We start from the raw sequence: 18,753 nt of genomic DNA on the forward strand, positions 1-18,753 counted from the left end.
GAGATGTCATTGGATATCATGGTCTGAGATCTCACATATAAAGTTTTTTTTTTGCCCCAGTTTACAGTTTACAATCATGTCTCTTCTTTACTCTTTTTTTTAACCAATCTTCCCTTCTTTGTAACAGCTGTGAGCTCTGTAACTTGAGTTGTTATTATAACATTGTGTTAGATGAGATAGAAGATAGAGTAGATTAAAAACACTTTCCTTATGCATTCTGAGCATTGTAATTATTCACGGCAATGAACTTATAAGCGCTTTTCACAACTTTCTGAGGCCGAATGGGGTTTTGTCATCACGGTACAGCAAAGAACAACTAGCATACTAAAATCACTTCCTGATTATCAGACAGTTGATACTTTGGAGCTGACGTCATCAACATTTAGCCAGACTGGTGCCACCTAGTGCCTCCACTCAATTTCATTTCTCTCCAGCAACTAGGTCAGGAATCAGAATACACTAGACGGTTTGCAAGAACCCCGGAAGTTGTAGACCGTGCAACAGCCAATCGGCAAAGAGCTGTACCAATCCTAGTTGCAATAACAGACTGTATACACTATCCTCCTTTGGACTTTCTTTGTCAAATACAAACTTTGCATTTTTTATTGCACCTGTAATTCACAAGTTCACCTCACCGAAACAACAATGATCGTTGACAGACATGTTCACTCTCTGCTTTGTTTGCTGGTGTGGCACATTACATACGTCACAACCAAATAGGAGCGATTGGTTAAATAAAAAAAGTACCCACCTACCATTGAGCAAATGAATCCTAATGCTGCGAGGTCAGACGGTTTCTATGAAGTGAAACTGGCTGATAAATCAGTCTAATCAACATTACCTGGGGGTGTGATGCTAAATTTTTTACACAATCTGGCCAGAAACGGCTGACGTGGCTGGAACTATAACAGCTGATTTGATGCTGTTATACAAATCCCTCACACGTAATTACAGTCACGAGATAGATAGCAGTGGCCAACAGTTTTTCAGTTAGTCACGCTCACCTTTTTATTGAAAATCAAACTCCTAAACAGGACCATGAACATTTGTATTGATCACAGGCTCCTGAAAATGTAATGTTTAAATAAATTTTTTCAGACAATCCTAACAAAACTAACCTGCCGCCATAGAGATACATGTAAAACACCTCCAGCGTGATGTGACTGCAAAGCATCAATAAGACGTTTTACAATTTGATACAGACAGTGCACAGCAGACTTATTTTGACCTCAAGAGGTGCTTATATAATATGTCTGCACTGGTGTAAGACAGGGGGAAAAAATCAGATACACGGACCTTTAAATTTATACTAATAACTGTAAAACAATGCGAAAACATCTGACCCTTCTAACCATTATAATTGTGTTTCCTTAATAATCTCCAGTGTAATTTATTAAAAGCCATTAGGACCCCAGAAGACAGCAGCTCGGTGTTTTACGACCAAATGAGTCAAGACCAATCACTGTTAAATTCAATCAGGATTTTCTCCTCTTCCCCCGTTACCATCATCATCAAACCCCTCGTGTGAAATTGTGAATGCACGTCGCCCTTGTTCCTCTCCCGCTGCGACGCGATTGGTTGGGGCTGCGTCGTCACAGCAACCACGCACGTGCGAGCAGAAATACGGTGATTCGATTGGTCCGTCAATAATTGATTACCCTTAAGGTTCAACACGTGTAGACTGAGAGAGAGAAACAGACAGAGAGAGAGAAAAGAGAGATACAGACAGAGAGATAGATGACTGATAGAGAGAAACAGAGAGAGATAGACAGAGAGAGAGACAGAGAGAGAGATATACACAGAGAGAGAGAAAGACAGAGAGAAATGGAGAGATAGACAGAGAGAGAGATACACAGAGAGATAGACAGAGAAAGTGAGAGAGACAGAGAGAGGGACAGAGAGATGAGAGACAGACAGAGAGAGAGAGAGAGAGACAGAGCAAGAGGCAGAGCGAGAAACAAAGAGATAGACAGATAGAGACAGAGAGAGAGATACACAGAGAGAAACAGAGAGATCGGCAGAGAGAGAGATACACACAGAGAGAGACAGCGAGATAGACAGAGAAAGTGAGAGAGAAAGTGAGAGAGACAGAGAGAGAGACAGAGAGAGAGACAGAGAGAGAGACAGAGAGAGGGACAGAGAGAGGGACAGAGAGAGAGAGAGAGAGAGACAGAGCGAGAGGCAGAGCTAGAAACAGAGTGATAGACAGATAGAGACAGAGAGGGAGACAGAGAGAGAGAGATACACAGAGAGAAACAGAGAGATCAGCAGAGAGAGAGAGATACACACAGAGAGAGACAGCGAGATAGAGAGACAGAGAGAAAAACATAGATAGAGAGACAGAGAGAGAGGGAGAGAGAGGGAGAGTGAGAAACAGAGAGATACACAGAGAGAGAGAGAGAGAACCACATAGAGAGACAAGAGAGAGACAGGGAGAGAGACAGAGAGATGAGAGACAGACAGAGAGACAGACAGAGAGACAGACAGAGAGAGAGACAGAGAGAGACAGACAGAGCGAGAGGCAGAGCAAGAGGCAGAGCGAGAAACAGAGAGATAGACAGATAGAGACAGAGAGAGATACACAGAGAGAAACAGAGAGATCGGCAGAGAGAGAGACAGAGAGAGAGAGAGACAGAGAGAGAGACAGAGAGAAAGAGAGAGTTAGACAGACAGAGAAAGAGAAAGAAAGAGAGAGAGACAGATAGAGAAATAGATAGAGACTCGGATTTGACTTTTGGCTTGGTCTATGATATGGACTTTATTGTAAATCTTTAATCCTTTAGTCGATAAATCAATCAATGATTAGTCAAAATTAGTATTAGTGGACTATTTATTCTATCTATTATTTTATTTGATCATTTATATGAGACAACAGCAGAAAGAAGTCAGATTAAATGCATGATTCACAAGTTTGAAGCTCCTGTATTATGCAAAATTGACTCTTGTGAGTTTTGTTATTTTATAGTGTTGTTATCTCACCAAAAACATACCTGGAGTTGTGTTTTGTTATTATTATTAATCTGTCTACATGTCCAAAGATCAAAATATTCTGTTCTACCTTGTGATGTCATGAAGCAGTAGTTCTCAAATTAACAGCTACTTTTTACCTTTAGTTCAGTAGAGAGCGTTGATCACATCTTTTTTTAGTGGACTAATAAATCGGCAGCATATCTTTTGTTGACCAAGAATTTCTTTACAGCCCTACTTTTGTGAATAGTGGTAATAGGCGTACAGATAGCATTTTTCATCCAGTGCTGGGAGATTCCTTTAACTTTGAACTCAAAATGCTCATGGTTTGTGGAGTGTGGCGATGTAATTAAGTTCTCAGGAAATCAATACTGGACCCTGGTATTTATAGTCCCCATGGTGGTCAGGAAGGTCTGTGGAGGAGGGGAATTTACATGCAGGGATGACATAACACTACAAGGAACACATCTCTCCAGTTAAAGGCCCTATATTACCGAAAACTGACTCTTGTGAGCTTTAAGCCATGTTATAATGTTGTTCCCTCATCAAAAACATGCCTGGAGTTGTGTTTTGTCTCATTCACACATTTTTGAGTAATTCTTTATTTTTAGTCTGTTCACATCCGCAAAGCTCAAAATGCTCTGTTCCACCTTGTGATATTATGAAGCGATAGTTTTCAAGTTAAATTTGCAATTTGAGGGCTGAAAAATTGACTTTAAAAACACAGAGAGCACATGACATTACAAGGTGGAACGAGGATTTTTAGTTAGAGAAAACAACACAGCCTATATGCAGGGTTTGTGTGTGAATGATACACAACTGTGATGAAACAACATTATAACATGGTAGAAAGCTCCAAAAAGTACCCCACCCCCCCTTTCAAATGAACTAGTTCTTTTGGCCATGTTTTGAAAATAGTAAAAAATTGACAGAGTTTTTAATCCCAATAATCAAGAATTTGGCTGGAATACAAAATTACTAACTCATGTCAAATCTGCTTTTAAAGGGACAGTCCGAAATTTTGGACATAGGCCTCATTTCCTAGTTACCCAGTGTGTTAGAGACGTGTGGAGACACTTTTTTAAATATTCCATCCATTCTTTGTATTTGCAGAGGTCGCTGGTGCTAGGCTAGTGCATGTCAATGGCCATAGTTAACCTGCCACTCCACAAAACACTCGAAGCAAATCTATTATTACGCCAGACTATTGATGTGAATGTCTGTGTCGACAGAATGATTTTAGAAAAAAGTAAAACCAACCTTGCATTTGAAAGCTTTATGTCTGAGCAACAGCAGTGAGTTGCTCTTCCTGATAGAAAGCTTGGCAATGGCAGACTGATATCACCTAGCACCTATCTTACCAGCAAAGTAAAATTCCGCTGCTGCTGAGAAAATACTCCCTCAACATGCGACGATTCATGTGATGTAAGGTTAGTTTTATTTCAAACATTATTCTATCAACACAGACATTTACACTGATAGTTTGGCACAATAAGAGCTTTGTTTCGGGTGTTTTGTGGTGCTTTTTTTGAGTGGGTAAGACTAAGTTTTTAGTGTGAGGCTAACTATGGCCATTGACATGCACTAGCCTAACACCAGCGACTTCTGCAAATACAAGGACTGGATGGAATATTTTAAAAAGTGTCTCCACACGTCTCCAACACTCTGGCTAACTAAAAAAATGAGGCCCAATGTTCAAAACTCCGGACTGTCTCTTTAAAAGAACTGGGGGCAAAAACAGAACATAAAGGCATCTTGTGTCTATTTGTTTCTTTTCTGCTTGTGCCTCTTCTCTCTGAATGGACCTCTCTCTCTGTCTCTCTCTTTCTTTCTTTTTTTTTTTGTTTCTCTCTCTCTCTCTTTCCTTAAAAAATCAATGCACAGGTATTTATAACTCAGAAAGTGACTACTGTTGAATCATCTTTGTGTAACTCTCACACTTTTGAATCATTGTGAAGACAATATGAGTCTTTTAGATTATAGTGATTAAAGCCGCCACCTGCTCTAGCCTTCATGAATATTACTGCTTTATCTGAAATGTTCCACAGTATGGCATTAAAGGCTCTGTACCTGCTGTTTGCTGTCTTCAAAACTTGAAAACAGAACAGAACTGTCTCATTTGAAGTGGTTTGCAGAGTCCATACTTTCAGAGATTTCACTGTAATGCTGACAATGACTAACATGCTAACAGCACACCACTATTACTTCCTTAGGGATGTAACAATAACTGAAATATCGTGATATCGTATTGTCAAAAGTCTCACAATAATATCATGGGCTGTCACAGTCTAACGAAGTCCCATTGTTTAAATGTCATGTTTTATAGTAGCAATAGCCAATAAACACAGGGAACTACATATCCCATGATGCATTTCAGTGTAGACAATGTGAAGAAATATGTTTTTTACTTGAATTCTTAGGATTCTGACAGTAATAATTCGCCCCAGAATCTTGGCAAGGTATTTTAAAAGCAAAAAAGTGTCCTATCTACAATAATATTAGCCTCTCAAACATATCGCAGTAAATATCGTGTCGTGAGATGCAAATCATGAAAATATTGTATTGAGAAATTTAGATACTGTTACATCCCTATTACTTCCAACTCTGCAGATGACATAAAAGGCAATATAAGATGCTGAAACCACACAGCGCTCCTATTTTGACCCTATGAGTTGCTTTGACTGAATATTTGTATAGAGTAAGAAAAAATACTATTAAACTATTAAACTAAATATTAAAGAGATTTTTATGGTTGGAAAATACATTGAAAAACACCCATTCTGTCTGTGAGTGCGGTTGCCTCTCCACAGATCGAACCTGTAACTTAGCTTGATGGTGTGTGGTTGGTTGTGTCGTTGTGCAAGACTCTTCAATCACTGTTGTTTGAATGAATGCGTCTGTGGTGTCACCAGCAGCTGTGGCTATAGATTCTAATGTGTGTGGGAAGTGAATCAATAAAGCAACACTAATCTGTTCAGAGTGCTGTAAGACTGAGGTGATATCAATAATATTAAAGCGACGAGAGACAGAGAGAGAAACTAAACAAATCTGGAGTCTAGGAAAAGCATTGAACTTTTACCTTTGCAATCTCAATATTATGTAAGTGTAATGAAGCTCATTGTTGTCCCCTTTTGGATTAATCCTTGTTTAGAACTTCTTAAAGTTTATAACTTTTTGGTTGGGGATCTGCCACCTGCTTATTTCTGATATGTCATTGCTCTGCCTGGAATGTTCCAAAGTATGACATTAAATTGCTCTTCTTTACATTTATTCAATTACAGGTGACTTTAGAGCTCAAAAATATACTGAAAAACAGACATTCTGACTGTCGCCTCTCCACTCGGTCTGGTTTTGTCTCCGTGAAGATAGAAAGGTTTAATGCCATACTGTGAAACATTCCAGACATGGAGAAAAGCATTTGATGGACCCTCCACCAGAAAAGTTAAACAATGCATCTTTTAATAATCTAATATCAAAATGCCAACTAAATATTGTCTGAAGAAAGTGTTTTTCATTATTGTCATGGTATCGGAATGAGTATCGAGTATGGAGTCTATTCCTTAGTATCGAAATCAAGTTTGATATTTTAGTATAATCAACATTAGTTTAAAGTGCAGTATTAACAGCAATAGGAAAAATACTTTGAACATGTATTTAGTTACAAAATACTGAATACCTGCATTAAAATGTATTTTGTAACGTTTTCTGATACATGGTCCAATCACAGTACTGCATTCTGAATATTTAGAATACTTTTACATTGAGTTTGCATTTAAGTTACAGTGTAAAAATGCAAGATAGGATTGAAAATTTTGTCATATTTGTGTCACATTTTGTTCTGAATTTCCAATCACTAATTGGAGAAGGAAAAATGACACATGCACCACCACAAGAGCTCTATTTTTTTTTTTTCACTAGTATTGTGCGGTTTGAAGCCAAAACTGTGCAATTAAGTACTCCATGTATTCTTTTGATTTTAGAAAAGCAACTGAATACCACCAAATGAAAAAGAAGATATATATAAGTATTCTCGGTACATGTATTCAGTTCCTTCCAAACACTGATTATATTGTAAATTATTCTCTGCGATCTCTGAAGCAGACGTATAGACTCTTTACATTCCTCCTCTATATCCTAAGGCCAATATGCATTTTCCATATTGTTTTGTACATAGCCACTTTATTGCTCTGCGCTCTCCTTTGTTTTGTTTTTTTCTTCATTGTTGTTGCATCTCTCTGTCTCATTGTGAGAGGCCTGTGTGTTTGCAGTGAATACTAATACAGTTCTATCCATCTCCATTTTACCCTCAGCCTTTGGTCTCTTGTCCTCCGCCCACTCTTTTCTCTCTCTCTTTCTCTCTCTCTGTGTCCTCTCTTTTAATCTCTCTTTCCTTGACCCTCTACCCCAACATATGTCTCTTCATCTGTCCTATACACCTTTCATTTCCCTTTCCTTCCTGTTTTCTTTTTACCTCCTCTCCCTTTTCTGCTGCCCCTCTATTTCTCATTCTACTCTTCTTTCTTTTTCTCTCACTCTTGCTTCATTCTCCATCCTTCCATCCAGTGGTGTAGTGGGGATTTTTTAAGTGGGTAAGCAGTTCGTGATGTGATGATGATTGGCAATGGTGATTTTCACCATTGCCAATACCTCTGGTTTGACATTTAAGCTGTAGCTATTTTATATTTGTTATTTTTTTATATCTCATGTCAGGTGAAGTGGGACGGCGTATCCTGCTTTCATCTCTCTTTTTCTAACCCCTATCCTCTTCACTTCCTCTTTATCACTCTCCCTCTCACCCTACCCCTTTCATTTCTCCCTTTCCTTTCTCCTCTTCCCTCTTCTCCTTACTCTCTGTGACGGAGCCACTCCATCTATGATTCGAGGTGGCGTTTCCCCCTAAAATGTAACTGCAGCCTGCACTGGCTGTGCCCGCACGCACAAACGCTGATTCATCCCGCACACACTGGTTCTCTCCCTGTTTTCCCTGCTGTGTCATCCATCCACGCCGTATGCACTGTTAACGCCTTTCCCTCCTCTTTCCTCCACTACTAATTTGCCAAGAGTGCACGCTTGAGTGAGTTAGAATACTTTATTTCATACATGCCTACCTGTTTGCTGATGCCGTTTCTCTCCTCCAACGCGGCGCACCTCAGCCAAACCGAGCTATTATTTCCTGGTAGTTGAAATAAGAGCTGTTTGCGCCGTGGTGTAACACAATTTTTTACACATTATTAAGCCATTATTTTTGTCATTTAATGTAGATTATTACTGTCTTCTCAATGAAAAATATACAAAGTAGGTTTATTGTGAAAATGTTCTTCTTTTAATAGTTTCCGGCAAACTACACGCTACAGTGTGCAATGCTGCCCTCCACAGTCGTTAAAATATATTAAAAGTCTAACAAAGCTAAATCCATGAGACTATTACCAGATGAAAGAATAGATTTGAGCGAGAAAGTTACAAGTCCCAGATCTGCTAGCTCCTCGTAGAGCTGCCTCCTCTCTCTGCTGTAGGTGCTGTATGACAACAATGTCTGGCTAAAGGTTTCTGGCCTGTCACAGTTGCAGAGGCCACTGGGGTACTTCCTGGTTTTAAATAAACACGCAGCCAATCCACAGTGCCCTAATCGCAACCTTGTTTAGACCACTTTGTCTCTTCTGCCGCCGGACCCACCATTCCTACTATTTTGGACTGACAGCTTTGTGAAAATGTTTATTTCTATGGTGATTCTTATATGTTGTTCAGTGGGAGGAGCAAGGGGGGTATAAAGGGGAGCTGTTTCTGGCTGTCAGTCAGTCTGCCACAGGTTACAGGGCAGGTAATGTCGGGGTGGTGTACAAAGTTGATCTTAAAGGGGACAGTTAAAGTTTCTTTTGTTGTAAATACTTGTTGGACATTTTGCTCTCTAAATATTTATGCGTTGTTTTGGGATTTTTTGCACTTTGGACACTGGCACAATAAAACCACCTGCACTTGGAAATTCAATCTTGAGTTCTTAATAGAGACCCACCACATTCTCCCTCTATTTTTCTCTCTCTATCTCTCTCTTCCTCTCGCCTCTTCACTCTCTTCCCCCTCTCCTCCACCCTCTTCCCTCCTCTCTTTCCTCCTCCTCCCATTTGTTGCTCTGGCCATCCCTCTTTATCACTCTCTTTCCTCCTGTCTTCTTCCTCCCTCCCTATATTGCTCTCTCTTTCCCTCTCTCCTCTTCACTCTTTCCTCTTCTCATTTTCCCTATCTCCCCTACCCCTTACCCCCTTTCTCTTCTATCCTCTCCTCCTCTCCCTCCTTGCCTTTATCTCGCTCTCCTCTTCTCCCTCTCTCCAACAATACAATTTATGCGGAGGGCCTTCTCCCTCTTTTCCTCCTTGCTTCTCCTACCTCCCCTCTCTCCTCCCCACTCTTTCCCTCTCTTCCTCCCTCTTCCTCCCTCTCCTTCTCTACCTCAATTTCTTGTTTTCTCTTACTCCTTCACTCCACCACCCTCTCTCTCTCTTCTTCTCCCCCTTCCTCTGTTTTGTCACTCCATCTCTCTTCCTCTCCCCGGCGATTCAGTTTAGTTTGATAGTCTCCACATTACGGCCTCTCCATGTATCAGAATGTGTCTGTGTATTGCCTGTGCTGGTGGTAGCTTTATTGCTCCATTAATCCTGTTCCCCCGGCAACAAGGCGGGCAGGGCAATTAGAAAATGTTTTTATTTTCACACCGAGAGATAATTTGTACAAGAGACAAGTTTAGACAATTATAAAAATCTAACTACATAAATATAATGTGATTTTTGTATCAGTAAAGCATGTTCCAAAGATTCTATGTTCCATTATCTTTAATCAGGTCTGAAACTGGACTAAACTAGAACTAAACCAGCTCTATAACTGGGCTGAACTTGGACTAAACTAAGACTAAACCAGATCTGTAACTGGACTGTACTAGGACTAAACCGGGTTTATAACTGGACTGAACTTAGATTAAACCAGGACTAAACCAAGTCTATAATTGGACTGAATCTGGACTAAACTAGGAATAAACCAGATTTGTAACTGGACTGAACTAGGACTAAACCAGGTCTATAACAGGACTAAACCAAGTCTATAACAGGACTAAACCAGGTCTATAACTGCACAGAACTAGAACAAAACAAGGAGTAAACCAGGTCTATAACTGGACTGAAATTGGACTAAACCAGGACTAAACCAGGTCTATAATTGGACTGAACCTGGATTAAACTAGGACTAAACCAGGTTTATAACTGGACTGAACTTGGACTAAACCAGGACTAAATCAGGTCTATGAATGAACTGAATTTAGATTAAACCAGGTCTATAATTGGACAGAACCTGGACTAAACTAGGACTAAACCAGGTCTATAACTGGAGTGAACTTGACTGATTGATTGATTGCATTTATATAGTGCCTTTCAAGATACCCAAAGCGCTTTACAGTTCATTATTCAGTCACTCCACACTCAGTGGTAGTAAGCTACTGTTGTAGCCACAGCTGCCCTGGGGCAGACTGATGGAAGCAAGGCTGCCAATCTGCACCATCGGCCCCTCCGACCACCACCATCACTCACACACACACCACTGTCATACTAGGCAATGTGGGTGAAGTGTCTTGCCTAAGGAGTTACTCATACGTGTGAATGAAACAAAACACAACTCCAGGTCTGTTTTTCATGAGGTAACAACATTAGAACACGGCTTAAAGCTCACAAGAGTCAGTTTTGTGTAATATAAGACCTTTAATTTTTCTGCCTTCTCAGTACTTGTTGAGGTCCTTGAAAAGTCGTAACTGTGGGAACTGTAAATCATGACACATCACCTTAGCATTAGCATATCCACCCTTTTCTTGCTCTATTGTGTTTTTTTCCTGTTGTTTCGAGCTGGGTTTTGTTTTCAAACCAGGAAGTATTGGCATGTGTCTCTCAGGACTCACTGCTCATTGGATTATTGATCACGTATTGGCTGGACATTAGCCTGAGTCTCTCAAGGCCCAGACAAAATGAAAACCACTTTGTTTGCTGCCCGAACAGGTTTCTCATTATTTGAAGCTAAATGTTGTTGGCATTTCTCCCCAGTGTGTTCTGTTCATTACTGTTGTTGTGACCTTTGACCTAGATGAGCGAGGGCAAGTTTAGATCAAAACTGAACTTTCTTAGTGCTGTCTTTTATAAAATGCATCTAAAAACGCTACTATATAGATCTGTCATGATAATTACTCTAGCGACAAAATGCTTGATCAGGTATTGACTTCTAAATACCAGTTCAGCCTGTATTCTGGTTGGTCATGTAAATTGATGTAATAACATGATTTACTGGTTGTTGTTGGACCAGAAAGTGTCATGTTTAACTTTTTATAACACAAAGTTGTCAGACTTGAGTCACTATTTTTAGGACTTGAGACTTGACTTGGTAAAATGGACTTGAAACTTGACTTGGACTTGAGGCCTGTGACTTGAGAAGACTTGAGAAGCCCTTTCAAATCTGAATTCTTTCTATTCTGACCATAGATCTTGTCAAAACATTTAAAAAGGAAAAAAATAACTAAATTAAATTCTACAACTCTTATATAGTCTGTAAATACTCATATACAGATATACTACATTTTTTAAAGTACAATTTATCTATTTATTTTAAAAGTCATATAATTTGCAAAAATTTAAGCTATATTTGGTACTTTGTTTTAAAGACTTGAAATGACTTGAAGCTCAAAGCAGGCGACTTGAACTTGACTTGGATTTATGGGCCAGTGACTCGAGACTCGACTTGGACTTGCCTGTATTTGACTTGGGACTTGACTCGGACTTGAGGTCAAAGACTTGAGACTTACTTGAGACTTGCAAAATAAAGACTTGGTCCAACCTCTGCTTAATGGATAAGTAATAGCTACATGACTTGGATCAGTTTTGTCTTATGTTCTTTTTATTTAAAGGAAGTAAATGCAGTTTTCAGTCTCTGCATTAGTATCTGTATCGGTTTTCGACAGATGCTTAGTATCGAAATCAGTATCGGAAATGAAAAAGTTGGAGTCTCTCTAACTTCTCCTTTCAGCTGTTGTCTCCTTTAAACTTTATAATCTAAATCAAATTGACTAAACAGTCGTAAACACCAGGGCTCTTCTTAAGTGATTTACAACAGCTGTCAGTGAAACCACTCTCCTTACTCCTTACACCTTCAATATTGTCTTTAAACATTCACCATTTAAGTCACCAATAACACCTCAACAAAACAAGATCTCACTTTTGTTCAGACATAACTCCCATTCAGTCTATGCTTATATTCCCCGCTAAGAGTAACTGTGATGTGATTAGCAGTTTGCTCTTTTTCCTGTGGGTGGTTTGTTAGTTGATGCTTACGTTGGTCATATTTTTAACAATAGCAGCAGATGACAGGTGGATTCTGGAGCACTTGGAGCAGAGTCAACAACAATTTGAGGTGATGAAACTGAAAGCAACACACTGGCTGATGAATAAGGACTCTGGAGGCTCTCATGGGATTTAATGTCACAAATAAATACGGTGATTTTGGTGCTTTTGTCTGACATGTTTTGGATGAAGAAGGATCAGATTTGGTTAGCTTAATTGAGTCTGTCTATACAATTTGTGGCTGTTTTTATTATTAAAAAATAATGTTTAAATAGCCTATAATTACGCTGTTTTGTGATCTATGTTATAATTTTTTTTGGTCAAAAATATACTTAAGAGTTTTGTTGTGTTTTATTCACATGTTGAACACACAAATCCTACATATTTAGGCTGAGTTCTTCTCTCAAACTAAAAACACTCTGTTCCACCTTGTGATATCATGTGGTTATACAGGAAGTGCTCCAGTGTGTTTACATACACTACTCCATACAATTTTGTATTCTAGTCATTGTGCTCTTGTCATGATACAGCTCAAGATCATTCTGAAGCTATTTAGGAAAGGTTCATTTTTGTCATGTGAATGTGACCTTTTCAATATTAATATATTTTCAAATGAGTTACTAGTATCAATTAGTGTCTGATTTTCGATACTTTTCACAGTCTTAATACTTTCACATTTAGTTTTATTTCAGTGGCAGTTAAAATATTATGCACCAATCTTCATGACATTCAGCTCATCTTATGTAAGGAGTAATATTTACAAGTTGCTGTCAGACGTTTGTAAAGAGATAAAAAGTCCCAGAATGCCTTGTAAGTGAGCCCTGGCTCTGTCCCAGTCTGTACTCGTATCTGTATCAGATCCAACATGGCTGCCTGGTGCCAGGGAGCACTTTGGCTGCCTCTCAGACAGATAGAGAGACCTGCACACGACTCCTGTTTCTGGACCTGATAAGCTAATTCCCCACTGCACAAGATTAACGTTCTGCGTTGACTAGATGACCCGCCCCCCTGCGACCTCTGAACTCTGACCTCTCCTCTGTCAGCTGCTATGATTAAAATGTCTAGGTGGGGCAGTCTCTACTATTTACTACTGGGATTAAGCATATATATTGTATGAATAGGAGTGCATTGGCAGAGTTGGGAGCAAGTTGTTGTTTTGCAAGTAAGTCTCAAGTCTTTGACCTCAAGTCCGAGTCAAGTCCCAAGTCAAATACAAGCAAGTCCAAGTTGAGTCTCGAGTCACTGGCCCATAAGTCCAAGTCAAGTTCAAGTCATCTGCTTTGAGCTACAAATCCTTTAATCCAAAATACCAAATATAGCTTAGATTGTTGCAATTTATATGACTTTTAAAGTAAATTGTACTTAAAAAGTCATGATATATTAATATAGTATTTATATAAGAGTCATAGAAATGCAAATTGTTCCTTTTTAAATATCTTCACAAGATGAGAGTGTGAATCATTATGGTTAAACTAGAGAGAGATTTAAAAATTCAGTTATTTTATCATGTAGCCTACACATTGAAAAGGAACAATCATGTTCTATGTAGTAGTTCCCTCCATTTTAGTATGTTTCTCTTGGAAAATTGTGTGTTTTTTAATATATTTAATATTTATTGTGATTTTAGCCAAGGGTGATGGATGAATTTAACTAATGGAACAAAATCATTCTGCACTGGAGCACTGTAACACTTTATTTTGTGATTGTCATTCTTATACATGTTTATTGTACATAATGTGGATGAATGAAATGTGAAATGTGGGACCTGCCTTTCAAATCTGCAAAACTAATTTACCTACAGGCACGAATAAAGCAACCTAACCTAACCATTTTACTGTATTGTACTGTATACATATTACTGTATTGTTCTGTATATTACTGTAGTACATTTGAGGATGCCATCTCACAGTACTTCAGTTACATCTAAAGTAACAAACAGAGAAGTGGGAGGGACATGTTCCAGTTTGTTCCTATAAAATTAAGAACCACATGTATCAACTGAAAAGAGAAGTATTTTCTAAAAACAAATATATATTTTTTTAAGCAGAGGCATCAAGTCTCCTCAAGTCACAGGCCTAAAGTCTGAGTCAAGTCCCAAGTAACTGATGTTCAAGTCCGAGTCAAGTCCCAAGTCGTAGTCTATTTTATCAGGTCAAGTCGTAAAAATTTTTACTCAAGTTTGATTCGAGTCCAAGTCATGACTTGCAAGTCCCCACCTGTGTGATTTGGTAACACGTTATGATCGTTTTAATAAGCCTTAAAGGTTCTATATTACACAAAGTAGACTCTTGTGAGCTTTAAGCCATGCTGTATGTTGTTGTTACCTCAAAAACAGACTTGGAGTTGCGTTTTGTTTGTATTCACCCATGTTTGAGCAACCCTTTATTATTAGTCTGTCTACATCTCCAAAGCTCAAAATCCTCTGTTCCACCTTGTGATGTCATGAATGTCATGGCAATTTCAGGTCTGAAATTATCCAAATCATTCTAATGAAGGTGAATGGAGTTTAAAAACATAGTGGAGAACTTCCTGTAAGTGTTTTCAGTTTGAAAGAACTCAACCTAAATATGCAGAGATTATGTGTTAAAGATGTGTGGATGAAAACAAAACTCATCTCCAGGTATGACTGTGTTGAGGAAACAACATTTTAGATAAAAAAAACAAAAAACATGGAGTACTATGGACCCTTTAAATAATAGTACTTTCTTTTATATTACATGTGGCCTCATATCTGTGTAAACCCTCAGTCGTCTAGGTAGGTTCCGTAGTTGTCCTTGGGTTTATTCTAGTCTATGTGCTCTTATATGTGTTGTGATACAGCTCGAAATCATTCTAAAGCTATTCAGGAAAGCTTAATTTCTGTCTTGTGAATGGGACTTTTTTTTGTATCGATATCTGCTGCTCTCTGCTCAAATGAGAATCTAGTTTCTAATACAATATATTCTATAAATGTCTGTTTACAGTTGTAGAAGGTGGAGGTTGTGGACTGTCTGTGATCTGTGTTTGGTGGAGGAGAGGAGCAGATGGGGTTTTGAATACATGCAGCTATACCCTGGTTTTAGTGGCACTCTGGCCGTATGTGGGCGGGTGGGTGGTGGGCGGATATGTGCTTCTGTCTCCCATGGGTGCTGTTGTTCCGCGCAGCCAAATGTTTAAGATTTTATGAATTTGCAGAGGAAGGCAGTGGTATTTAGTGGTGAAATTTGTGAGCGATGCTTTTATGAGAGCTGAGAGAGGAGGAAGAGCAGTTAAAGTGGCACTATAATCCACTCTGCTTGTTTATATGGTACACTTTAACTTTTTAACTTTTTATTGGGAACTATAAAAATTTTAACAACATTTTTAGACATTTAATTGTAATAGTTTATTGTCACACCTTGGCTATTTTGCATTTATAACTCAAAACTGCCGCTAGTAGATGAGTGTGGATGTGAATTGTTGTTGCATCACGTAGGGCTCCTAAGCAAGAGTTTAAAGCAGACCAATTATACAAAATTTACTTTTTAGAGCTTGTAACCATATTATAGTTGTTTCTTTTCTCATTTGCCCTCTTGAAGTTGTATTTAGAGTGATTCATGCATCCATTGCTCTAGTGTGATGTGCAGATATCCATAGGAGGTACCAACAGCTGTGCGGCTCTTTGTTGTGATGACGATTACGCCAATGTCTGCTCCTATTGGCCACTAATGTGGAAGTCAGCGCGCTTGTTTCTTTTCAACAGTCAATTTTGCGTAACATAGGACCTTTAAAATCTTTGACTCGATCTCTGTAGTATATAGTATCTTCATTTCTATCAGTGACTGTGGGTTGCACCAATGAACTACATAAATGAAAGCCCAGAGATTGCTGCATAGCGACTGGTCTAGATTCTTAATATCTTCAGGTTGCAGATGGAGGAGAGAGAGATACAGAGAGTGAGGGGGGTGGAGAAAGAGAGAAAGAGAGGGTACATGAGAGAAGGGACTGGGGGTTTTCCTGCTTCGTGACTCACTGATTCGCCCACGCCCCAGGTCAACTCCTGAGTCCTGATCGAATGCAGTGAACATCAGATAGAATGAATAAGCACCATACTTCCTCTTATATTTTTGTAATCCCTCAGTGGTCCAGGTAGGTTCCTTAGAGGTCCATGAGTGTAAACTAGTCTATGTGTTCTTGTACTTGTTCTGATACAGCTCAAGATCATTCTAAAGCTATTCAGGAAAGGTTCATTTATGCACTGTGAATGTGTCCTGCTCCCACCTCTATTGCAGCCATTGTAATCTATATCTTGTATTGCGTAACCCTACTATGAGCTATCACAATTCTGTAAAGAGACATTTCACTACATTATCAGTGTAGTTAATCATTGTCACACTGTAAACACATCGTCTAATGTCTCAGTTCACAGGAGACAGTTGGCATCCTTCCTGCTCCTCTGTCAGAGCACGAATCTACCTCCGTAATGACTCTGGATTTGTTCTGTTCATTTCATTAAACGAGCTCTCCTAATGTTAGTGACCTATGGGAGATACAGAGCGCTGGTGCAGTCAGTAGCCTGTACACACGCTCTACCACTTTATGCAGCTAGTCACTCTTGCTGTTTTGTTGAAAATCAAACACCTAAACAAAACCATGAATAGACTCCTGAAAGCGTGTTGTTTAAAGGTGAAAGGATGGAAAAGTTATTGCTTTGTCTAGAATGTTCCACAGTATAGATTAAACCTATCTATCACAAGGGAGGTTACACTACTATGCTTTACGTTGCATTTCAATTCAGATCTGATTCAGAGTCATCCCTATTCACAGAAGGATTATTGTATTTTTGAGCAATAGAAACCCATAATGAATAAATGCTAGATGGATATGTTTAATGTCATACCACAGAACGTTACAGACAAAGCAATAACATCTCCATGAAGACAAGTAGATAGTAGACACTCCACCAGAAAGGTTGTGCAGTACATCTAGTTTAAATACAATTTTTATTGCATTTTTTCTTGAATTTTCAGCCAATATTAACTCTTTTTAACAGTGTTTGCTAATGTGTGCATTGTGTTTCCATAGTAACTGCTCAATATTCCACCATAGAGATACCTGAAGAACACCCCAAGCATGATGTCACTGCACAGTAGGCTGTCAATCAGAAAATCCTACTCTGTGTAGACTCCCCAAAACTTAAAGACTAGAAACCTTTCAGTTGTAGTACTTAACCTAATCAGCTACTTTAAAACTGAAACTTTTTTTTACAAATTTTTTACAATATTGAACATGAATTGATTTGTAAAAGGAACATAACTTTTACCGGCATTTGTCAAATCTACGAAATTACGAATGCGTTCTTTTCTTTGTAGTCTTTCTCGTCTCTCAGATAAATCTTGTCTCAGAGCCGTGCAGTTGCCTCCTGTCGTCTCAATGATTACTACATCCCAGAGGTTCCTCTTCTGCCTCAAACTCAATTGTCACTTTGTTCTTTTGTGGAAAATAATCAAATCCAAAGAGTGAAAGGGAAATGATGAGAGCCAAGAGGGATTCAATTTGGCTTTTTTACTCAAGTTGTGTCTGTGATTTGAATATAGAGCAAGTGCATGGAGATTTCTAGAAAAATATCAGTTTATGTAACTTTTCTGGAGTAGGGGAAGGTCTGCTGTCTGGTTGTCTGTCTATGTTGAGGATCATTCTTTGCCTGTCTATCTTGCGTTCATCTAATTACAGGTGTTGTTATTGCTAAAATAGTTCTCTGAAAAACATACATTCTTACTCTGGGGTTACCTCTCTACAGATCTGAATTATAACTTGCCTTGAAATATAAAAGAAACTACTATTTAATGTTAAAAATCACGTTCTGTCGTCTACATAAAGAATGTTTTTAATATCACTGTGGTATCAAAGTCTGTATGAAGTATCAAGTCTATTCTTTAGTATAAAAATTGAGTTTGAAATTTTTAAACACTAGTTCTAGCTCAAGCTGGAACATGAATAATGTTTTTTAATACTTTGAAATTCCTTGAGGCTCTTGATGTAATTTTAATGCCTGATATTAAACAGTTTTGTCTTTTTTGTGTTGTAGAAAGTCAGCGAGAAGGTCGGAGGTGCAGAAGGAACAAAACTCGATGATGACTTCAAAGAAATGGAAAAGGTGAATGGACAGTTTTTAAACATAAATACCCCATATTACACTATATTTGACTTATATTGCTGTATTTTGTCTTGTGTTTTACAGAAAGTGGACATCACCAGCAGAGCAGTGTTGGACATCATGACCAAAACCACAGAGTATTTACAGCCCAATCCAGGTAAAACTGACAAACTATATCAAGTAATAGTGGAGGGATTCTGTTCAAAGTTTTAAATACATCTAGAATCGTGATGTGTGATACTAGTGATTTTTGTTTCTATTTGATACCGCAGCAGTTTTCAATAGGTGAGGCGCCAAAGAGACACTAGG

At 38.7% G+C, this 18,753-nt stretch overlaps 1 protein-coding gene across 1 annotated transcript in view; it reads left to right on the forward strand.

The window, feature by feature from the left end:
* The window catches only part of LOC110158304 (endophilin-A1-like), a 32,847-nt gene that overhangs the window by 5,720 nt on the left and 8,374 nt on the right, over positions 1-18,753 (forward strand). Inside the window, exons 2-3 of the mRNA XM_055156478.1 lie at positions 18,376-18,444; positions 18,529-18,601. Of these exons, the coding sequence (XP_055012453.1) occupies positions 18,376-18,444; positions 18,529-18,601 (142 nt within the window). The remainder of the gene's footprint in view (positions 1-18,375; positions 18,445-18,528; positions 18,602-18,753) is intronic.

Source organism: Boleophthalmus pectinirostris, unplaced genomic scaffold (assembly GCF_026225935.1).
Source record: "Boleophthalmus pectinirostris isolate CB_2022bp ecotype Guang Dong unplaced genomic scaffold, ASM2622593v1 HiC_scaffold_20, whole genome shotgun sequence".
Classification (NCBI taxonomy): Eukaryota; Metazoa; Chordata; class Actinopteri; order Gobiiformes; family Gobiidae; genus Boleophthalmus; species Boleophthalmus pectinirostris.